Source organism: Anabas testudineus, chromosome 9 (assembly GCF_900324465.2).
Source record: "Anabas testudineus chromosome 9, fAnaTes1.2, whole genome shotgun sequence".
Taxonomy (NCBI): Eukaryota; Metazoa; Chordata; class Actinopteri; order Anabantiformes; family Anabantidae; genus Anabas; species Anabas testudineus.
This window is the reverse complement of record NC_046618.1, coordinates 12,205,932-12,231,413: the sequence shown is the minus strand read 5'-3', so window position 1 is coordinate 12,231,413 and position 25,482 is coordinate 12,205,932. Positions and strand designations below refer to the sequence as shown.

Here is a 25,482-nt window from a genome sequence, read left to right as displayed (position 1 = left end):
GCAAATCAGGTGCAACATGGACCCTCCGGACAAAGACCCACCTTTCTTGGTACAGTCATCACAATAGGCTCACACTTCCTTTCATGCAGTTTGTAGAACCTGGCAACATACAAATAAAACCAGTTATCGAAAGTTTACTGCTTTAGAAAATACAGAATAAAAGCAGCAGAATGTTTTAGTGGACTGTCAAGAGATTAGCAATTCTTTTGTTATTACATTCTGCCTCCTAGTGGAGAAGCTGGGAATTGAACTGACCAAAAACTCAAAATGAAGTGAACTCCAGAGGAAAATTTGTGATTTCTCTTTGCTTACCTTGCAATTTCACATTTATTGACATCAAGTCCCCTCTTGGGCATGTAGCCCATGCCCCTTTGGGGTTCCTTGCTCGCAAAGGTGTTGAGGAAGTGAACATATGGTGCCTCATCCGTGATTTCAAAGTAACGAATGCTGCTGTCCCCCTGTGAAGGAAGAGTGTTTTAATGTAGTATTAAAATTTGTGTCAATCAAACTTTTCAAACAATTCCAACTTTGTGCAGCTACAATAATGCTTGATTTGACTACTGAGCATTTACCTTTCCACAGAGGTAAACAACATTGGTGTCTGGATCATAGAATGGCAGGAGCACTCCATTGCTGGTGTCCATCTCATTAACAGTCATGGGCTCCTCCATGTTTTCCTGAAAACAAAAAAAAAAAAAAGGAGGAGGAAAAAAAAGCACAATTATAAATCAGAGCTTTGTTAAAAAATAAATAAATAAATTTAAAAGAAAATACACAAATGCTGTTAACTTTGTAGGGCAATTCTAACACTCCCGTTTTCCGCAGAAATTGAATATTGTGTCAAATATAGAATCTAAAATCACTTGATGTAGTTAGAAGTATGAAGCAACTTACAACGTTCCACAGGGCCAACTGTCTCTCACTCATGCGACTGAAACCTGTGGTGAGGATGTTGCCATTAGCCAGGAAAATGGCCCTCATGGGTCGAGCCCCCTCGTGGGCCTTCTCCTTCTCCTGTGAAGTAGAGTTTATAGATCAGGTCTTGTGAACTATGTCACAGTTTGCTAACCAATTCATTTTGTGCAACTTTAACTTTGTTTCTTATTGCTAATCCTGTCCTCTGTTGTAATTGTTGTGTCAATGTCTTTATACTAATGTAAGCATGACTTTTAGATTAGTAGCAATACATGGCATACATTATTACAATAAAAATTACTCCTAAAAAATTACAGATACAGTAAAGTATAAATAAAATGCCAAAACAAAGAAATCTTTGAAAACTACATACCGCAATAATCTCCCCTTTGCGTGGGTCGATGACACGGATGGATTTGTCCTTGCAGGCGGTGCAGATAAGGCTACCATCGCGATTCCAGCTCACATTGTAAATGACATCAGGGTGCATGTCTTCCATGGTTATTATGGCCTCACCTGTGCCCACGTTCCAGATAATGATCTGGTTGTCACAACCTGGAGAAACAGTGAAGTACAGGTTATTCTTGTGCCTTTTTTTTTTTTTTTTTTTTTTTTAAATATATATTTTGTCATTGAGACAGCTGCCACCATGATGATACATTTAAAGATTAGTGTTCAAACTCAACTTTAGCAGGTTCATATTGTAGATTTTATGTTGCAAGGACTTTACCTGCACTGAGAAGCATGTTGCGTGCTGTTGGATGCCATGTAATGATGCCAACACGCTTGGAGTGGCCTTCCAGTACCACCACAGGCTCAGACATGGAAGTGACAAGGCCATTCTCAGGAATTTGCCACACCTGTGGAGTACATGAATATTATAGAGGTCAGGAAACAAAGCACACACAAGAATGGGGGAGATTCCTGTTAGTTCAACAATTTAATTTAGATTTTACATGCACTTATGTAACTACATTACTGTCAGTCTTCTCCAGTAAACCGATTTAACAGTCATGTAAATAAGAAATCTGATATCTTTAATTGGGGTAGGGAATCAGGAAAATGCAAATTCACAAGGTAGATTTCTTCTGGTCAATGATGATTTCTCAATGCTGCTTTTACACATGCACTGAATCCTGAACTTCTCCAGACTCCAGAGACATGTGCATGTGAGAACACAAACGTCTGAGTCAGTCACCACTGAGATTAATTTATCTTTCATACCCTTTACTACAAAGTCTGTGAGACCATGTGAGCTCATGTGTGAATACAGCAGGTATTAGTCCAGTTTAATTACAGCGAACGAGGGGGAATTTTCTTTCAGACGATGCAATCAGCACAACACCAGAAAGTATAGGAAATATTTACCATGCTTTATGGTGTTGTATTGCACTTCTCTCTGTAAACAAAACACTTTTGCAGTGTACATTTGTGTCACATCATTGCTCTCGCATGCTTTACACAGCAACCACCCCCCAAAAGCTGAAACCAAATGAACTATATCCCTAAATGACAATGCATGTCACCCAGACTTTATCCTGCTGTGAGCTGCGTGTGTGAACGCACAACTCCACACAATGTCCAGCCCTGATTCTCCAGACATCGCAAATGTGGAAACAGCTCTAGTATAACTAGTTTTCCAATCAGCAGACAGTTAAAATTAGCAGAGTTGAGTGGCTGGATGAAAGGAGATCAATTATTCTGGGATTCAGTCTGTGTAAAATCTGTAATTTATGCTTCCAAAATAAGTTAAAGGTGAGGGAGAGATCGCATTTATTATCTGTTGCATGTGTAAGCATATTTGAAATAACCTGGAAACTTACCTGTTTATCTAAACATAGTCATGATCAACCCCAGTATTTCAACTGGCACCAGGCACCAATAATTTGTAGTTACACAAATATACCTGAGAGGGGCAGCAGCAACTAAGATTTCACTGGCCAACAAGAGACTATGATTCAGAGATGGCAAATACAACAAACAGGGTTTGTGTTTTTTGAAGGGTTAACTCTAACCTTAATGTATGTACTAAGTTCTATTTGAAAAACTAAACCAACACAAACTTCCTCATAGTAAAAGTATAAAGGCTGCAGCTGCTTGACAAGATTTTAATAATGAGTTAACTTGGAGGTTTCAATACGTGCAGTTATTCTGAACAAAGTTCTCATAATAAAGCTTTGAGATAGGAACAATTATGTGAATCACTGCACTGTTATCTGACACATCATCCCATCATACTTTCATTCATGTTAACCGAATGCAATAAAAGACTGCACGTGGCAGTTAAGGGCGGCATGCGGTTGAAGTTATTATTAGTCATTCACATTTTATTCAATCATGGTGGGAGTCACTACAAATTCAGTGTACAAATTAATCAGAGAGTGTATGCTCACATGATTTAAATGGCCTATATGTAACATATAATATGAAATTGAAATGGACTAGTAAATTACCAATAATATATCCACTATATATAGTATAGATATTAGATATTCATAATAATTGATATTCATAATAATGGCTATATATAGATATAGCCATTATTATGAATTATAGCCACTTCTGTCTGCTAAACTAAAAATCACAGACAACTATTTAGGTTCTAAAACCTTTTAAAAATGAAATGTTACAAAGACTGGAACTATTAATGGTTAGATTTTGTAATGACAGCCCAGTCTCCTTTACATGGCTTATACTTCTGCAAGCATGGAATGAATATGGCATTTATTCAGAGGGATTAACAGGAAGTAAGGACTTTCAGGTGAGGAAGTGGCAGCACAGGCAGCAAGGCAGCACAGGCAGCACACTAATCTCAGCCTAAATAAGGGCATATGGTGTAAAGAACAAATACAGTCTCAAAAAAGTCAGTGACCTCATCTTAACAAACAGCTAAATCATTCCCCAGCTCTGATTCCTACAACACATATTTGAGCTTAATCTAATCCACAGGGTGAGGCCCAAACCCATCCCTTTTGTACAACAGAGTAGCCTTTCACAATAAAAGCATGCAGTTTCTTGTGTCAGTGAGATGCCATTTCCACACAATTGGGTTTGAGTTCAAGTGTACAAGTAAACCTTACCATCACTGTGCAGTCCTCAGAGCCGCTGGCGATGACCTGATCATTGTGGGGGCACCAGTCAATGTCTAACACTGGACCTGTGTGACCACACACTGTGGGGTAGGATTTGTCAATACGTCCCGTCTGTAAGACAAAGATAAACAACAGAGAGTAATGAGATTAGTCTTAGTCTAGTCCCGCTTAGAGAACATTGTCCATGTTTTGAAACAGGACAATTACAGTATAATCCTAATCCCACCTGTGAAATTAAGCTCACATACACAACATCCAAGAAAGGCGCTTAAACGGATTCATCCTACAGGGGAAAATTAAATTACATGTGAATGGCGCAGTCTCAGAGGAACTACAGCATTTTGAATGTTACCAAACATCATAAGAGAGTCAGAATTCAGAACTGAAAAAGACAAGTTGCAAAACTTTCTATTTACAAATTAAAAGACAAACTCAGGGGTAACTTCACATTTAAATCCCTGTTCCACATAAACTCTGAAATTAAAGCTAGAAAATCATCAGTCTTGATTTTTCACATCCTGGCTAAGCCAAAGAAGAGGCTTGGGCTTTGTTGGTGCTACACAGAAGCAAACTGAGATTAGGCTTAGCCCCTGGTTTGGCCCACTGACCACCCACAGTAATTAAGGAAAGTTATTAGTGGGGATTCCATTATATAGTAGACACATGGCAACAGATGCTTAGTTTTGCCACAGCATCCTCTTACTTTAAACTGGTAACTGAGCACTAAACTATCTCCTTTACATAACCTACTTACACAACTTGGGTCACAAATGAATATCTTGTGAACATAAACACACACATGTTGTAGCCATACACCTAAAGGACCTTCATTATAGTATGCATCATCCTCTATTCTCTAAAAATAATTCTGCAGCTGCATTAAACCTCTGGACTCTATGAGCCAGGAGAACCAGGTGTTCTCTCCACTTGAAACCAATGCTATAGTGACTGCTTTGGGTGTCTGAGACACACCCTAGTCTGTGTACCACCGCAGGGCCAGAGAAATGATGTCACTTACTGTGGAAACAGACCTGCTGCTGCAGCAGCCCTATTTCAAGAGTGATGGCCTCCTTAATACAGAAAAAGAAGAGAATCACCCACTGCCTGTAGCCATTATTCTGGGAATAGTAACAATTGAGACATGAGAATAGCCGCTACATCTAAGAACTGTATATGAGTACTCATCAGTGATGAGTAAGAGGTACAACCAAAACCATAATTAAACTCATGAGAACATAACTTGAAGCAATTACTAATGTTAATCCAAACATTTAACATGTTGTACCAAGCAGTCACACACAGTATACAGTAATACAGTACACCAAACACATCTACAGGCCACACAAGCACCAGGGCATAATTCTGATTAAATACTAAATTAAGTTGGTACAGTGTGTGCACACTGGCCAAATTGAGTTTCAAATTTGTAACTAGTGTTTTCACCACCCCGATACACCATGACCTGCAACTGTGTGCCATGTAATTGGTTGCATTTCTTTAGTGGTCTCCAGGACCCATCTTTCTTGTTTTAAAAAGACACTGCTTAGTTATGCAGTATCATCTTCCATCACAGCATGGTTCATATCTCAGAGGTGTCCACATTCAGTAACACTAGGTTAGTAGATGCATAGTTTACTGGGTCACTACAGTCCTACTATGGCATCCATAACAAATAGCGAAGTGTGAGTTCCTGTACTACATTGAATTGTTTTTTCTGTAACCATGCTGGCACATGACTGATATTGTAGGGATGTGACACATCCACAGCTTCAAGTTTATCAGTGAGTATCTGTGTAAATCACAAGAACTTGTCTAAACCTGAATCCTGAAAACATACTTAAGCAGACTTTGACACTGATGTCAAGAGGGACCTACTGTACTGTATGAGCTACTTAGCTAGTAATTTGTGTTGTACATTTATTTTTATATTTATGCTTTAAAGTGAATTAAAACAGATCCAATAGATTATGTTTAAGACCAAAAGGCAGTCAAGTGACACGGAATGAGTATATTATCACTGTTTAGTCAACACATTTATCTCAACCCCATAGTTCAGCTTAACCATCAAAAACATGTGGTGTGCTGTGAATGTGTTAGGTTAAATACTGATGCAACCATATAAACTGAAAATTTCCAATAAGCATACATTCATGCTTTATGTCTGTCCTTGCAGAAGCCTGGTTGACTAAGCTCATTTTTACCATCTACAGAAGCAATGAGCATTTAGCCCATCTCACACATTAACTCAAGTCCAGACATGCCGAGAAGACTCCTGTGTGAAATACATAAGTCTCAGTTCTCCATAATTTTCCTTCAAAACGTATTAATTTAGTGAAAAAAACTGCTGCTACATACAGCTGACTTGCAGCAATGAACCATTAATCTTTGGAGCTCGACCTCTTGATCAACCCGACCATGGCAAAGGACACAACAGTTCGACCAGAGAGTCAGGCGTTCTTCACATTCCACACCTCAGGCCCAGGCAGCTCTGGTATGGATATGACTAATGAGAGCAAGAGGGCTGCTAGGGTGTCAAATGTAGCACCCTTTGAGGTGTTAATGCTGTTTGTGTACATGATTAGGAATGTCAGGGTCTGAAAAACAAACACAAATGGATCTTGCCTCATGCCTGCATAAATATGTGATAACATGAACTATACGGCAGGAATTCTGTTTGTATGGAGTGAGATCACCCCATATCACAGAGTGTATAAGCAATCTTGTAGCTAGGTCCTACACCAGAAATGTGGAATCCTGGTACTCAGTTGAAAATGTAGATACTCTCTCTGATCATCTACTACTACTGCTACTGCTACTAGAAGAAAATGTTGTTTAACATATAGGAACATATCTTAAATTAGCCTGAAGGAGCTGATTAAAAACCCTGAGCAGTATACAAAATATCTTGTCCTAAAGCTATGTGGTAGCAAACATTAAATATTTGAAAAAAAGGCAGTATACACCTGTGCAGAACCAGCTGGTTATATTAACAATCTTACATGTTGGTGGATGGGTCACAAGTTAAATAGGACTCCTAGTAATGTCACACTTTCACAATACTGATGATAAAACAAACCCTCAAACAGACTAAACTAGCAAAGCAAGAAAATCTTAAAGGGACTCTACCCACAGGTATGGGGAACGTGCTTAACAAGACTTTGTAGCAGAAGTGAGCATAATTGTGTCCAGAACAAGAAACATGAAAACTGCACAAGCAGAAAAGAAAACCACCCAAACCAGAAGAAAAGGGCTAAACTCAGCTGCTCAATACCCAACATGTCCAAAACTACACTACAGACATTTGTGTCCTTCGAGAGGAATGTCTGACGCCTAGAAAACAACCAGTTGCATAGCAACTGGTAAGACAGCAAGAAATGAGAGTGATTCACACAGCGACAGATACACGCCATAACAATAAAACACACACACACACACACACACACACACACACACACACACACACACACACACACACACACACACACACACACACACACACACACACACACACACACACACACACACACACACACACACACACACACACACAAAAAATGGATGAACAACATTCCCTCAAGGCAAAAAAGGACATTCTTTTCATTCACACAAGAGGCCTGCACATTTCCTTTACTAGCAGCTCAACATGTGATTCACACATGCACTAAAGGGTCTTCCATGCATGCTGTCCAGTGCTGCCTGGAGCTCCATGGAAATTTCCACTTTTACAAGTTTCTATGCCTGTATGGTTGAGACACCCGCCTCTTCAGATCTTAAGATTTACAACCTATGAATGATAGGGCAGAACAATACAATGCAGCAGACTACAGGCTGAGTGGAAACCTGAGCTATAAATAGCCCATGAGATGAAGGAGACATACCTATACAGAGATGTGCCGTAACGGTACATTTCATGGCTAGGGAAACTACCTTGGTGAAAAGATGAATTCTGAGTGGTATCAGAGACATGTTTCAACAACATTTCAGGTTGTTCAGATCGGACAGTTGCCAGTAAGGCAAGTTAGGGCAACTTTACTTTTAAACCATACTTGTTATCAGTATCTAAGTGCTCCTGCAGCACAAAATATTTGCACAGTCTAAAGGCGTGATTAGTGGTTTATGATGACTGATGAGTGAAAACAGGTTTTCCAGTGTATCTACAGGCATAGCAAGTGGGTACAAGCGAGTAGTTGATTACAATATAAGAGGACATCTAATGAGAATCAGAAGGGTCATTTAGTTTGGCAATTTTCTTTGATGAAACTGCTCTGAATAGATATTGTATGCCCTGTAATTGATAGCCACTGTCTCCAGCGTCTCCACATCTTCCTACTGTTTCCTCAGTGCATGCTGTGACCAGCATCTGTGGTGCAAAAAAATACCAACATAAGGAAAAAAAAAAAAAAAAGATAGCATATGTAACAGCAGATATTTATTATATTATAAATAAAAAAACAGTTTTGAACATATAAAAAGCAGCTTTTCTCTGGCAGACTAGTTAGTTTGTGACTGATTTGCTCTTTTACAGAAAATATTAAATGAATCAAGACTTTAAATTGAGTACACAACACAGCATTATATTTATAGATTATAAATCACCCAGTGATCATTAAGTAAAATAATTATTAAAATCTGGCACTCGAATACAGTGAGTGACTCTGTGACAGAGACAAGATGTGACTTCAACCCATTTCTCTCATCCTGGCCGCTCTTCATATTTCAGCCTATCCCAGAATTCACAGTGTACCAACACTGCATGGAGCAGCCAATGGCAGCACAGGGAGGAAATGGTCTTGGAAGGCCGTCAGGCAGGGAGCAGTGAATGACCATATATGGTAAAATCTGCAGGCAGCGGGACTGAGCGGTAGAAGCGGCAAAGGCAGAGGCAACCGGGCGGTATAGAGGACTTGGATCACAAACTGACCCAAGTATGGGGAAGACCCTGGATGTCACCCAGAGTATTTTTGTGTGAAATGACAGACTGTGGCTTAGTTAGCAGCCAAACTGGTGTATGCGAGACAGAACATAAATAATGTGTCACTGTGCACACACCCAGGGACTGCTAACAGCAAAGGTTGAGCACTGGATGAATGGTGCATTGAGGGCTTGAATCCAAACCAAACACACACACTCCACATCCGAGTATCCTGTCCGTACAGAGACAGCATTTGATGAACTAACATGGAACATGTCTTCTAAATAAGGAAATACACTATGTGGTGTTAGGACTGTGGTTTAGGGCACCCTTAAAAAGAAACTAGAGATGCAAACTATTGAGAAGACGTGGAAAATAAAAATGTTGATGACTAAACCGTAGGAGACAGCATGTAAATTTTATCAGTGGCACAAATAAAATTAGAGATTTCTACTTAAGGAACATCATTCTCAACTACTGTAATCACTTACTGATACTTCCCCACTGTTATGCTGAGCAGACAGAGAGGAATTATCAGGAATGTTTCACTTGCTAGCGGCCACATTCACTCCCACTGCTTCCTTCATATGGAAATCAGGGAATAAATTAGGAGGCATCCAGCTAAGAAAGAGAAAGAGAGAGACTGAAAGCATGAGGGAAGGGAATGACATGTGCAGAGCTGGACATCTGATGCCGTCTCTATAAATCTGTGCTCTGACAGGGGGGAGCAACAATAGTCATGGCTGTGCTGAGTCACAGCAGTCTGCTGCCCTAACCTCACAGGCTGCACTAACCTCTACTTCCGTGTTAATCATGTGATACACACTGACCTAAAAAACATTTTCCCCCCACACAGTAATTGGAAAAAGGAGTGACTGCACAGCAGCAAATACATATTCTGAGTATAACAAACCCAACAATAAGACTTTATTAACAGAATTTAATCCATTTAGTTACTTTACGTCATTGAAACGAAAATTGTACAGAGACCCAACAGGACCCGTAGGCCGGGGGCTGGTTAATAGAGAATATTCCCTTCTGGCTGAACTAGAGACAGTACTATGCATGCTCTGCATGCCCAGAAAGGAGGAAGCCCACTCCAACATGTGCAGTTTTCAAGTGAATAACTTTCACAGGAATGAAGGAGACGACAACTTTAAAACCCAGTTTGCTTTAATACATTAGTGGGTTCATTTCTCAAAATGCATCTCAAACCACAGCTAAAGTCATAGATCCACAAGATCACAACCTATAAACTCCAGGAGACGATTTCCTGTCCATTTACAGACACGGAAGGTTTTGACAAATAGATTATTCACAACATAAATAGAGGAAAAACTATACCTTTTTAAAAGGACCAAAATTTCAACAATTCATTCCCCTACCATTAGTGCATCACTTCAACAAAGACTGTGCACAGTTGGCTTTATTGTGAAGGGGGAAGGAGCGTCATCACACTTCTGCCTCCCCCTAGATGAAGTGTAGTAATGACAAAGGGCTGTGCTGGGAGTAAACGTAGGACAAAGGCCCTGAGCAGCTGGCTACCCACAGAGGCTGAGAGCAAAACAGCATAGGCAGATGGGTTAGCTGGACAGATGCACCCCCACATTAGGGACAGGAAGAGAGGGTGGGGGTGTTTAAGGGATATGTGTCCTTGCAACAAAACTGAAAACAACTGATTTAAATCTCAACTATCCCACTATCCAACTATTATTATTATTATTATTATTATTATTATTATTATTATTATTATTATTATTATTATTATTATTATTATTATTAATTTATTATTCAGTCCCACGAAAACCTCTGAGTGAAGCACAAAATTGGCAATACGATCTACAGAAGTTACTTAAACCATGTGACAACGAAAATACGGCTTTATCATCATTGCTTATTTAAAAAAAAAAAAAAGCTCAGGTTCTGAGAGCAACTCTGTATTACTAGTTACACTAAGAACAGACTTTTGAGACCTGCACTACCAGCCTGTACTGAGATTTCCAGATGAACCTGCTATAAAAATAAAGGAACACAAATGCATATAAAAGGGAATGCCTATTAATTAATTCTTCATTTCCATGCCCAGTGACTGACTTTCTCCATTAAGCCCAACTGTAACTGTTTGGTGGCAATATACACTGGTCACACTGTGCAAGCATACATATACACAACAAAATAATATTCTTTTGACAAAAAGATCAACTCCAGCCTGTCAATGCAATTGCCTGTTGAAATGAGAAAAACACAGTATATAAAGAATTAGCCTGTGTCAGCCTGCCAGCTTGTATGTGGGTTGAGCTAAAAATCAAGAGAGCTTCTTTAATGTCTCACTTGAGGAAATTGCCTAAGGTTTGCTTTGCACATAAAAATCCCCATCTCCCACAACTTTTCAACTCAGTAGTGAAAGTGGACTTTGTTCAGCAGACACACCATTACTGTACTGAAACATGGCATGCAGAGGGCAGCTCTTTGAAACTCCGACACAGAGAGGAGGGCAGGACAAGTGTGAAACCGGTCGAGTTTGCAGTCCACCTCCAGCACAAGCTCCGCATTGAATGAGGTGCTGAGGGGTGTAAGCTGTGTGATGACAGGCCTAATGACCCTGTACCCTATGCCAGAGCATTCTAAAATGATAAGGCAGTTTGTACTGGTGTACACTAATTACAGGCACAGGTTAGATCTGTCAACAATATTGCAGTACTTGTGTCCGGACCTGCCACTTGGCCACTGCTTAGAGGTGCCAAACAGAAACACCAGCAGCCAGCAATTCATCCCTATCAACCATAATAGCACCTAAGGGCTCCCTGAGGGACATGCTCTATCACACTCGGGAATGTACCTCAAAAGACATGCTGAGGCATGGATTCAGTGTGACCTCTCCTGTACCTTAATTAGACCAATTATGAAAGCAGGGTTAAGACAAAACGTAGGTCGTGTTCACCCAGCAAACCTGTTTACAGCCAAATGCTCTTCAAATGCTGTGTTGCCCAACCCATTTCTAGTTAGAGTGGAGAGATTCCTTATATGGAGGCAAGGATCAGGAGACACAAGTTCACTCCAAAGGTTCAGAGTAGTTTCTGTTTTACAGTTGAGGGGTATACGACACAGCCCGCTGGTAAGCATAAATACTAGGTTACACTGACATGAAGGCATGACAGTCATCTTCAATGCAAATGACCAAGTACTGTCCACAAAACAAAGAAATACTATCAAAAAACAGGAAGGAATCCAGATATTTAGGTCAACTTTCTATCGTGCATATGTACTATGAACTTAGTGAACACAAAATATTATCCCTCAGAAAGCATGGCTTTCTTTCTTCTTACATAGTCACTGACATAAAGGATCTTAGCTCTACTCCTGTCTCTGTAATTTGATTCTGTATTTAAATAAAAAAATCAAATCACATGCTAAAAAGACACATAATTCTTTGAAAATGTTTTACAATTGTATTCACTGTGTATTTAGTATAAAGGCAAAACACTTCACATACACATTTATTTGTGTAAGTGAAGAATCTCACTATCAGTGAACAAACTTTGATGTTAGAACCTATAAATGCAAAGTTGTCATGGGGTTATATGTGCAGTTTGTTGTGCAGCAGGTCATTAGAGTTGATAGGACCTGAAAGTTCAAGGAAACCAGAGTCAACCAAACAAAGTATCTGATTTCACCTCACCAGCACCAAGCAATAAAAAAATACCATTATCCAGTGCATTATTAGGCTCACTCAGCATACACTACTCAAGAATCAAGAAGCAGTACGTGTAAACATGCTTTCCCATCCACTTTATCACTGCCTGGTTGTTTTGAGGCCAGCTCTGTCTGATGGGCTCTTTTCAAGAACCTAATAGTAGTATTAACTACTATACTGCACACTATAAATCTTACCTTGTGAAGGGGGAGGACCAGGAAAGCTCCACCACCACTGGCCTCAATAATTATGGCAACATATTTGGGATTGACTGCACAGAAAGCACTGTCCCATGTGACCCTTGAAACTCGGATATCGTCATAGCATTGGTCGTTCTTCGCCGCCTGGCCAAAGACGTGACGGAATTTGCTCTGCCGTACAACTCGTCTCATATCTGTGGAAAGAAAGGCAGAGGATTTAACGTGTTGCTCAGAAGATTTATATTACAATTTAAATTACTAGTCAAGTTACATTAAAAGACCTAAGAATACACAACATCCCTTCCACACACTGCAGCAAAGCTGCTGAGACCGACTAAGATCATGTGTAAGCTTTTGTTCCTAACATTCCCTTTGCAGATGTGTTTGAGTGTCTCACTCTGAGGGTGTTTTGTCCTTCCTGGTATTTCTGGGCGTCACGGTGCCGAGATATTTAAAGAAGAATTACCAATCTATGTTGCAGGCTGTTACAATCGTTCAACATCCACTTTTAGAAGAGAGAGATGACAGTGAGGATAGAGCGGAGAGCGTGGGTGTAACTTCATTGTTTCATTAACTGCTTTTGCAAACAAGTCTTACAAACTGTCTTAAAAATAACCTTTTTTGGTTGTAATATTGAAAGGGGGTTTAAACCCTTTGTTTTACAGAGATAGAGCACAGGAATTTTTATAGGGGAATATCTATCTCACAAACATGATTGAGAATTCATATGACGTGAAACTTTTCTTACTGCCTATTTGTTTCATTTAATCTTCTGTTGAGTCAAATATCAAACAACAACTTAAATACCAACACTCTTTATCTGGGGCACACTTCCAAAGGAAAACAGGACATATCCGATCCAAACAAAAACACACTTATAGCTGGTTCAGCTAAAACCTTCACCAAGACAAGAATCTGCTGGCACACAAGAGAGCTTTGGAAAACAAGTCCATTCAAAAGCTACAAGTCCCACTGCTCTGCTTACAATAACACTCCACTTCCAAACATAATGGAAAGCTGGGCAGTTTTAGATAAACGACTAAGGCCGAACCTAACCTGAAACATAAAGGAAGACAAAAGCTCTTGAGTGCTTTTACTTTTGTGAAGCTTCTTAAATGTTTTCCTTCTTGGATACAGCACATGGTAACAGTTTACCAGCCTGGATTACCAACATGACCAAAGCACAGCACAGGATGTGGGACATGTTTGGAAGAGGTTTCCATTGTGACTGTGCATGTGTGTGTGTAAATGTGAGAGAGTCGAGACAAGATGGAAAGAATGAGCAAGAAACGGTTGCATGGCATGTTACTGACAGGACAAGCATTGAAACACAAGCAGGAAGTTCTTCCTGTGAGGATAGGGGAGTGTCTTAACTCCCCAACTCTTCTGTAAAACCCGACAGAGCTGCCTGTTCATTTCCTATATCTCAAACAACAGTGAGCTAAACACAATTTTACTAGAATCAAACTTACTAACACCTGAGAAAGAGTCACAGAAGTTCATATACCACCATATCTTAACACAGCCGAATGAACAGCTGTAATACTTCATTAGACTTTTTAATAACCCAGCCTATTCTCTTTAACAGGGTGAAAACACTGTAAAAAACAAACATGTTGTGATAAAAAAAATATAACACTAATAAATGTACAAAATTACAAAGCAAACAGCAGGTTTGGTAAGCCGGCTAGCTAGCTAGTTAGCATTAACGGTCTCCGGGAGAGGCGAGACTATGTCCCTAGGAACTAGATTAGGGTGTGAAGTAAGAAAGAGCAAAGATGCACCAGAAGACCTTGTTCCCAAGACAGAGGCTGTGTCTGCAGTTTGCAAGTAAGTTTTGTTTGAATAAATCCAAATTAGATTAAAGGACTACATATTGCATATTTGTTGAGCCACAATTGTTATCGCTGGCAGCTTACTCCATCACCAATACCGATACCAAAAGTGGATTACATTCATCATTTAAAACCATAAAGCCACAGACATGAAGAGGCATTTTCTTCAGGCACTGCATGTGAATTAAAAATCAACAGTGGTGCTTGATTTTGAACACACCGAACCTATGCTACAAGGAGAGAAGACAGTTTCAGAGCAATAATTAGAACACTGGATTGGAGGTATGTCTTACCAGGATGAAAATACTTTAGGCAAACTTAAAGGATATATTAATTAAGATGCAATTATGTTAAAAATTAACATTTTTAACATTGTATTTGTTAAAGGAGAACCCAGGGAACTGGGAAAAGATGAGTTGTTCTACTTTACAGTAATGTGATGGTAGTCTGGGGCAACATTCAACAAAGATAACTTTGTCATGAGGGGTGAGGCTTGTTTGCTTACCTATAGAGTTATAGCTATGTCACGCGGCCTGGTTGGAATAGAAGCTATATGTGAACAGACACCTAAATCAGCTACCTGTCTTGTGGGAGACTTAATAACTGCATTGAAAACTTCAAAAAACTTTTTGTTATGGTGTGAGCAGAGCCACTGCTGCTGCCTTTTCCATTACTGGAGGTTTGCAGCTTTTTACTTGGCTGTGCTGTATCTGTACAAAATACCAGGAATCCTCAATGAGGAACACTCTGTACCACAGATGTGACATGTGTCTGCCCCAAATATACAAACACACACAAATTACATGAATACTGTCATGATTGTATATACTGTGACTAAAATCAAGTTTTTTTTGTCACTTTGCGGCTCAACTTATATATAATTGTTTTTTTTTTAATTATTATTTCTGTGGTGGATGAATGCGCTTTAGAAACATTTTCACAATCACAGGCTTGATTCACACAGACATTTGCCCTGTGTTATAACAACACAAAATGCTCTGCTGGTGGGGGTGGCTCATCTCATGTACTGCTGAGAAAATGAAATACGATCCGGTAAGTCCAGAGGGATGGATTTATGTGTTTAAAGCTTATTAAACACTAAAACACAGCACAGTGGTTTGTAACACTGAAAGACATGACTGTATAACTTAAGAAGTGTCTCCCAGAAGAAACTGTTTCATGTTTGGTTTTGACAATCTCCAGGTAAATAGAAATTCAGTATCTAAGTTTCAAAGTAAACTCCCAAGAACATGCATTTAATTGTAGTGATTGGCCAACACAGTGCCTTGTCAGATGAACTGATAGTGTGTTGTAGAAAAAGCTGAGTGAGATGAAACTTTCTTCCTCTCGCATAATGAAGCACCTTTAGCCTCCAGTGCCACTCCCCGATGCTTTAGGCATTTCCACTTCTACATTCAAATCACAAAGAACTAGATTTTTCCATGCAGAAACAAAGCCAGCATGAATCTAGACACTCGGGTCTAATGTGAGCCATCAAATAGTTTAAAGTAGTTGCAATTAGAGATGATGGCACAGTGAAGTTTTAGTAGTTATTTGGCTAATAAAATGTTATTTGTCTTTTACCTAGGCTTGGTTGCTCTGTCTGAAAATAAGAAAAAAACTCCCTCATGATGGCCTCGCCAAATATGGGATTAAAAACCCTATAAAGTAATATACTAGGGTAAAATATTTCATTGACATTGGAATTTGGTATATTATTTTAAATCAAAGCTTTGTCAAATGTTTGACAGGCCAATTGAGGAATACTCCAAATGTTCAAGTTTCTACCGTTGTCTGTTGGAAACATGTGTTCTCTTGGCTCAAGTGACTGACTCTTTCCTAGAAGGAAATCAGTGAAAAAATGAGGAGCAAAGCAATAGCTGACACTCATGAGGTCATTGCTAATTCATCACAATTTAGCAGGAAGAAGAAAGAAAAGTAATCGACTGTGGTCATTTCTGCTCCGTAGTAAGTTGTAGCTACACTGAATTTAGTTTCAGTTCCTCTACAGTGATTTGCGATTGCATAGCTCTGTGAGACAGCTTAAGTGTGTGCCAGTCAGTATCGTGTCTGCCCATTATTGACCTCTACCTGTGAGTATCCATCAGGGAGCTAAACAGCTGCTCTCTACCTGTACTTGTTGGTCTGTATCACTGAAAATGATTCTGCTCTTGGAATTATGCTTAGTCTTGTATAAACAGGTGGGAGCACCAGTAACTTAGCCTTCCAGCAGCAAGAGAAATAGTTGTGTAGAAAGAAAAAAAAAAATAAGTAGAGCAAGTAGAGCAATTCACTTTATACCATAGCCAATTGCATGGGTGTTTTGTGCACTGCAATCTGTTTCCATGACATGTTTAGCAACACAGACACGCTGCTTAGCAACATCAGTGAAATACCAACCCAGGTAGGAAACATAACAGTAAGAAATAAAAACTAATGTTTCTTATGATGCCAAAATACAAAGATCTGTTTAACTTAATTATACCTCCTCACCTTGCATAACCAGCCAACGTTTAAAGGGCTCAGGTTTCTCAACATAATTTTAGGCTACAAACATCCTCTGACAATGAACTGTGCTGAAGCCAGACCAGTAACATAACTATGCGGATAGGTTAAGATGATGGATGAGAAGAAGCAGGCCTGTATTTGTAATTTTAACTGAACTCACTACTTTGACGTAGGAGATATAATGCCGAGCTCTTGCAGGACATAACAAAGAGGGAAGGACCACACAGTGACAATTAAAGTAAAAATAAATATTTATTAATAACAACTCAAATTGATAAAGGCAAGTTATGCCAAGTAAACAATCAGTAATGAATAAATGAAGGTGCAATTGAAGCCTGCATGTTCCCATGAACTGAACAAACTAACCAGCACAACCGAACCGAACCGAACCAAAGCAAAAACTATGTCGGATGCCTCCAAGGCACCAGCCTTCCAGAAGAAAGAAGAGAGAGAGAACGGTTGACTGCCACCAGTTTTTATACTGCAGCTAGATCAGGTGAGCTGAATCTAACTGACAACCCAACTCAGCCAACCTGGCTCCTGCATTGAGAAAAGCCTGAAAAGGCAAAAGGCCCTCACAGAGAAAATGACAAAATAGTGAAGTATGACTGCATGGCTTATTTCTCACCTGAAATGTAAACTGACTATTTAGGTGTTGTTTGAAAACAAGATAGATCCTCAAGGCAAACTATCCAGTCAGGTGAAGTTGAGTTAGCTGAATAAAGGCCATTGATGACACACCTGACTCATAGAAATGCAATGGAGCGTTTCACAATACAGAACAAGTATTCACAGTTATTTATCTCAGTCAATTTGCAGCAGAATAGCACATTATTTTAAGAGCTTTATAACGTGTTGTTTTATCTCCACAATAGTGGGACTAGCTTAGACAAAACAATCACGGCATTCTTGAGGTCAGTCTGGGCTTGTACAAAGATTCCCAGTCACACTATGCTTTAGCTCTACAAATAGTAGTAAATGCCCAATATAATACAGTATGATACTACTGAAAAAAAACAAGACAAAGAGAAGACAAATCAGGGCTAGTTTTGTCCCAATGTTCCCAAGGTAATACCTGAATATGAGCTTTAAAACAGAACAGAACTAAGTTTAGCCAAAATATTCTCATGAAAAGAAATCACTTAACAGTGTTCACCATACCAACTCATCATTACGCCTGCTTTTGTAAAATGTGTAAAACATCTCAGATAAACTAGATTGCAGACATTGGATATAAAACCTTTAAGGAATTTAAGGAGGGTTGGGCTGTATCAGCATACACTGCAGGTCGAAGCAGAATGTGCAGAGTTACAGTCGATTGTGCAACACTGGGTCTTGGTGAGTAAGCCTTGGTGGTGTATCCTGATAATCCTTTTCAGGAGCATGTCATAATATCTTAGGACACTCACCATTTAACAGCCACTCCTATTGTTCCAAGTGTTGCACTTGCACATTAAAAAAAGTAAACAACAACTATACAACTCAAGTCCTAGACTCACATCAGAAAGTTGAAATCACCTCAGGCTCAACACAGAGCTGGAATCATTTTTAGATTCAGTCATCTCTGTCCTTATAGCACATGAAGGGACTTGCTGAGCCTTGCACACAAAACGTCAAACAAATCCCACCTCCTTTACTGTGAAAGGTAGAGCCTAACCCTATCATGGGCAAATGCCAAGCCTGAACTCCTTTATCTAACAGAGCTCTTATGTAAGAGCATCATTATCCCCTACCCACACCTGCCGAGCTCAGTCTGAAGCAACAAGCCCACAAAGACACCAGGGGCTACACAAAATGAGGCTGAATGCTTGTGCAGCACCAGCATATGTTTTTAAATAGGGCTCTCCCGTTCACCTTTAGGGTCAATTAATCATCTTTTTACATAAAATGTCAGAAAATAGTCTTCAACATCTCACATTGCAAAGTAAAAAATGTGTCATGTCACTCTTATTTAAATAAGTTACCTTGTATGTCTATGTTAAACTCTTGTGGCTACCACAGAAATCCCTGGAAGCAATAGTAAACAGTCCTGCTCAATAACTGTATGAGCTAAATTGAAAAATAAATAGGCAATGCTGTAACTCTGTATTTTTACTCAATTATTTGGTTTTCTTGACCTATCCCTAACCGAACATCAATGATCATGACAGTTGCAAGTTACAGTGTGAGCAGGGTCAGTGTTGAGGCGGTGAAGGGTTGGCATCAGTCTGACAGCCTCAGGCATACACCTGAGATACAGACATGTCCCTTGGTGGGACACTCTCCAGAGATTTACAGCTCACTGATCCTGTCCTAATTCGAGCACAAATACATCAAGTATCTGTTGGGAAAATCAGATGAAAGGAGAGCTATGTACCTTACTGCCCCTGAAACAGTAGAGATGACCCTGATGTGCAGAGACAGAAGGACCCCACAGCCTGAGGAAATGGCCAAACAGTGTGACACAGTTTTTAATATTGTTCTCGTTTCTCCTCAACTCCACTCACATCTGACAATACTGTTGACAAAATGTGGATCTTATGATAAACTGGGCAAAATACTTTCTTATACTAATATATTACTATAATACTTTGCTTTATTATTATTATTATTATTTTTTTTTTTTTTTATTCTAGCCATACCAAAGTAAAAGAACTAATTCTGTGCTGCTGCATTTTTTTTGTATTATTACCAAATAATAATTAAAGAAGTATGAAATTATATACAACCCTACACTTGAGGAAATGGTTTGAAAAGCAGTCGATAATGACAGAATCTATGGTTGCTCTTAGGATCACTTTGCTAGACTATCAAAGGTCTACCCTACAGTGATAGTACACACTGCTGCCTTCCATTAATCCAAGGGGAAATTGTTTCGCTCTGACATAAGACTGCAAAACAGCTATAGAGGGGAAAGTTTAAAAAGAAAGCTCATATTTGGCCACTGATAACATTTTACTGTAAGAACAAACAGCTTTTTCTGTCACTTGATCCACAATGCATTTCAGTAACTGAACACTGTAATCAATAAAGCACTTAGAGGTGACCACCATCCACAAACAGCTGAATTTCTCCTCTTACTGTTATTGAGTCGTCTACACACACCATTTTTGAAAGAGACCATGTACAGATTTTGGAGCATGTGCATAATTATGTAAGTATGTTATGGCACGCCTTCAGTGACGAGAGACATTTAACACCGCCTGTCCTGCCACGTTCAGTTATGTTCAAACATTCAAATGAAAACATGGAGCCACCTCATTATGTCAACAGCTATTTGTACTCCAACTGGTTTCTTACTGGCATAACTCATGTAGAGTACACGTCTTACACGTTACTGTCCCACCTTCATAATAACGACACAGTGGTAGTAAAAGAATTACTGCCTTTCCAAGAGAAAAGATAAGATTTACTGAACAGCAACAGTTGGACTTTAAGATCTTCAGCCTAACCTGAATAAAAAAAACTCACGGCCTAGTGCAGCTCTGTGAAAACCAAAGAAAATAAATTAATTTGGACATTGCAAAACAAGCGAGATCAGTGTTTATTAACACAAACTAGACAGACTTGTTGTTTGAGTTGCTTAACAGTCTCTGATGAGCTGTGTTTGAGTGAAGGAGGGGCAGCAGAATTAAAGTGGAATTAGGACAAAGCCACAATGATTTTACAGAACAAATCCATACTGTGTGTACTAGTGTCGACTATTTGTACTGCTCTATATCATTTGAGCTATTGCCATCAAACATGCCCAACATAAATACGTCTCAAATAGTTTTTCCTGTGGTTCTGACCCTAAACTGACTTTACTGTTGGCAGAAAACAGACCCGTTTCTCACCATGGTTTGGAGCTGACTAGGAAGCAAATGTCTATAAGTTCTCCCACAGGTCAGCACTGGTAAGTACACACCTGCACAACATAGCAGCTGCTACAACTGCAGTAACACTTATTTTATTCCTGTTTTCATCTATATTCTCATTCATTCAAGTTCATCACAGCCCAACGTTTGTCCCATTTGCAGTTCTTTACCTTATAAACAGTATGAAGTCTAAAGATTAGGAGGATAATATCCATACAGCTCATCTCTGGACACATGTAATAACTAAACAAAACAAGACAAACCCATGTTGCTAAATGGGACTTCTCTTCCCCAAGCTAAGTTTGGCAATTGCTTTGTTTGTTGATGCTTTTCATTACCAACAAGCAAAGCTGACCTCCCTTCAGTGTGGCCCCCAACGTCATCTTGGCAGCTGCAGTCCAGATCACAGTCAACCTGGCATAGGGTATATCCCTCCAACAAATGGCAGACTATTATCCCAGCAATACAGGGCGTATAACATGTGATGTACATATGCGAAGGCATAACAGCCTTTTCTTTCCCACACTTTGATATTCATGCCACCCTTGCCCCTACTACACACACCAGTGATGTCGCCTCAGTGCTCTCTATGCACCGGCTGACTTTTGCCTTTTGTCACCAAGAACGCATGAGACACCACCTAAATCCCTTTCCTGTAACCAAGGCCACGGATCACCATTGTAACTAGATTCCAGCTACATTCCACTGTGTTTTGCAACAATGAGATAAGGTGCAGTTTTTTCCACTTCTCTCCAACCCCAAGTGACCATGCAGTCAGTTCTCTTCTCAATTCAAATACTACTGGAACACAATACATTACGCACTGTTTCAAGTAATGCCATTGTATTCTTTTATACTTTGTAGAGGAAATGACATTTGCAGACACATGGGTATTGTGGCTGAAAGTCCAGCTCAGTTCAAGGTACCACATAGACAGGACCCATTATAAGCTGAAATACAATTTCTAAAACTAGGTAAAGACTATATACATTTGTCATTAGCACGTCTTTATAGGACATTTACAGATAAACATCACAAGTGAATTGACTGTTCCAACTTCATCATTCCATAACAGGAAAAACAGACTCCTTAGATGCAGACAATGCAGGAAACAAATGTGCCAGATAATGACTAGCTGAGCATACTTTAAACTATATTTAATCAATAAGCCCATTTTAAACTCTATCACTTTCTGTGCCATGAGACATTAAAGTTGAATCCTAAATGTCTTATCCTACTTAAAGTCAAGGTTTAAAAGCTTTAAATCCCGTAACATTTCAAAAGAAAAAGCTCCACTTTTTGAGAGCCTGCATGGTGGGTTACTTTTGCAACCTTCCTCTTCCTGATCAGCTTCTTCCCCCTCCCCCAGTGAACAAAGGACAAACCACCGTTCCATCCATTTCAGCAGATGTAGTCAGCTGAACTGAGAAAGACAAAATTGGTATTTGTCCATGTGCATCTGCTGGAATTGCAAAGCTAAAAGAGCAGGTTCAACAAAAAAATCCACACCTGAACTTAATCTTCGATGGAGATTCTAAGAAAAAAACATTTCTATTATATCATATTTAATTGTGCATATTAAATGAAGAGGATGAAGAGGTTTGGCTTGTTTTCCAAAACAATTTTGTGTTGTTTTCTTTTTCTGTCATTTATGCGCATTCAGTTAAACTGTGATGAATATTTGGTACAGTCAGTAGGTTGTGTCAGTATCGATTTTCTGGTGTGTAAACAATTAGTGCCACAGATTTAGGCATGTGATCCTTCATTTATTAGACTGTTCCAAACAAACAAAACACAGTAATGTGCTAAGCAGATGGTTGGATGGATAAAAACAACAACAAGATCTACCAGACATCTTGTGAGGGAAAAATAAATTTATAGCAAAACAAACCCATAAAAGAACACAATCCTGGAGTCAAAGTGAGAATCAGATTTAGTTAAGTTCTATGTATGGTATACATTCCTTAGTCCACAAAGCCCAAACCTGAAAAGCTGCTTTGTAACAGTATCAGTAGTGAACAGTGTCACCCAGGGTCCGGACTTGTGCCAGACATCAACCAGCAGATAAAATAAATGTAACGGATATGCTTGATACTGGACAAATCTCCATGACATCTTCCTGCAACTAAATCAAATGTTTAAAGAAATACACTCAAAGAGTTCATCACAGTCGACATAAGAGCGCCTTGCTGCAGCTGATAGGAACCAACACTCCCTCACATCTTATGCTTAGCTTCCCTCTGCTTCCTGACCCACTTCCTCTCTCAGCACTGCCAGAGGAAGACAGGCTACGCACTTCTGACAGCCTTGTACTGGAGCACAACCAGCAGAGCTTGATGTGTCTGGAATGGGTAACAAACCCAAACACAGCTGTAGTACTGCTGACCTGGGGTCACTCTGTCAGCCTTCACCTGTTCTGCATCACAGAGCGAGACTGAAGGTGGGAAACTCCTTCGACTCCAAAGATGATTACACACAGGAGCTGAGTATCCTTGTTCAAGGCGGGCCAAACATGTAAATCAAGTGCCCCTTTTTGCACACTAACCATGGCCTTTACAAAATCAAACTAATCTATTATTGCAAGGGACAAATTAGTTGGTGGCATACAAACAGAGGGTTCACACAGAGCGTTACATGGATCATCAGAAAGACACTACCTAAATGCCAATTGAAAAGGGAAGTACCATCAAGCCTTTAAAGATACCCCTTTAAACTTCAGTTTTGGATCAATCTCTAATACACTGCTTTCCTAGAACTGTTTTTAGGAGTTGAAAATACCATTACTCACAGCTCCAGGGCTGAACCAAGACAAATTTAAAAGGGATAGTATAATTCATAATACTTGTAACCAAGGATGAAAAAAGTCCATTAATTGATTAGCTGAGGGGAAGAAAACTAGCTAACTGGTTATCGAAATTCATTCTGTAATTCATGCTGTAGCAACTCAAAGTGAGGTTTTGCTGCTTTACCTGTGCCCTATTTCTCACTCAGACTAAATTTCCCTGCCACACCAGTAATGTGCAAACCCATTTTAGTTACAACATATGTGGTCGAGTTGCAGAAACACTGATTAAAAATATTTAAGCAGCTCAAACTAATCAGGCAATAAAAATGTCTTTAAGTACATGCATACTGCATACTAGTAAATAATGTACCCTATTTTAATTAGACTAACCATAAATAAACTAAAAACCTTGTGCTTTTGCTGTGAATGGACTGTAATAAAAAACATCTGTCAACATAATGCTGATGGGCTCCGTCATTTCTAAATCAGGAATATTAACCTAAGGTGCAGCAACATGACATGTCTCTGCCTGCCCTCATTGGTCAGTAGTATCCATTTATTCTGCATAGTTCCTCTACATGCTACAACCAAACAATCTGAGCTGGTGGAGGACGATATGCAAATGGTTGACACATCTAACAGCAAGCAAGGAAGGAAGCGACCACTTCTTTTCTATGACCATCTTTATTTATCATCTACCCTCCACAGCAGTGTGTTAGTGGGTCAAATCTGAGCCTTGCATCTGAATGAGCATTTTAGATTTAAATCAAAGGGGACAATTGAACAAAAACACTAACTGTGTGTGTGTGTGTAAATGAAAGAGATGAGTCGCAGGTAGTTTGCAGCCTATCCAGTTCATTTTGAAGAGATTATATTAATGCCAGTACAGCACACCAGGGGCCAGGGCGCGGTTGTTCTGCCTTCACCTCCGTCTATGTGGCTTTATCGTTTCGAGATAAGTTTTCCTGCCGCACTGTGGTGAGCTACCCCACCCCACTACAACGACCAGCAGCACATTTCATGTCCTCAATTGTCCAAAAAAAAAAAAAAACCCACCTCGCACCGAAAGGAAGAGAAACCTTTCATGAAAACAGCATTTTCTCCCCCTCATTGTAAGAAACCTGTTTGGTCTTGTAAGTTAACTGCCGCTGAAGGCTAATGCTAGCAACAATGAAAAAAACAATTCACATTATCAGCCGATTCATTTTTAGCTAGCGCATGCACTTTCCTGTGTGGACGGCCGGAGGTGGACAGGCGGGGAAGGAGGGGGAAAAAACACCCAAAAGACCCAAAACAAACCACGCACTCTGTCACGTACCTTCTGAGGGGAAAACGAAAGTATTCCTGAAAGCCGAATGATAAAACACAACCTAATCCTTATCCCAATTGATTCCTCGTCCCTGCGCCGGAGCCTCTGCTGAGCTGACGCCACTCGCTCTCTGAGCTCTTTCCCAATTCTAACGGCAGCCCGCCCCCTTCGCTCGGCTTGGCGAGCTCAGATTGGATCAAACTGTTTGACGGACAGCACCAAACGCCAATCACCAATCGCTGTGGCGTTTTCACGCCTTCTTCCTCCAGGTTCCCACTTAAGGAAAATCACAGTTGTGTGTTTGGATTTCTGGCGCTTTTATCTCTACTTCTGTCATTATTTAATAATAATATTCATCCATTATTATCTGTCATATTATTCATAAATGTACTATCT

The 25,482-nt window shown here is 39.7% G+C and overlaps 1 protein-coding gene across 1 annotated transcript in view; it reads right to left on the bottom strand.

Moving 5' to 3' along the window:
* The window catches only part of coro1ca (coronin, actin binding protein, 1Ca), a 29,004-nt gene extending 3,784 nt beyond the window's left edge, over positions 1 to 25,220 (bottom strand). Inside the window, exons 1-9 of the mRNA XM_026343307.1 lie at positions 25,096 to 25,220; positions 12,811 to 13,007; positions 3,996 to 4,118; positions 1,646 to 1,775; positions 1,289 to 1,470; positions 895 to 1,014; positions 573 to 677; positions 313 to 458; positions 42 to 99 (exon numbers count right to left, since the gene is read on the bottom strand). Of these exons, the coding sequence (XP_026199092.1) occupies positions 42 to 99; positions 313 to 458; positions 573 to 677; positions 895 to 1,014; positions 1,289 to 1,470; positions 1,646 to 1,775; positions 3,996 to 4,118; positions 12,811 to 13,005 (1,059 nt within the window). The 5' untranslated portion in view covers positions 13,006 to 13,007; positions 25,096 to 25,220. The remainder of the gene's footprint in view (positions 1 to 41; positions 100 to 312; positions 459 to 572; positions 678 to 894; positions 1,015 to 1,288; positions 1,471 to 1,645; positions 1,776 to 3,995; positions 4,119 to 12,810; positions 13,008 to 25,095) is intronic.
* Between the last annotated feature and the right edge of the window lie 262 nt (positions 25,221 to 25,482).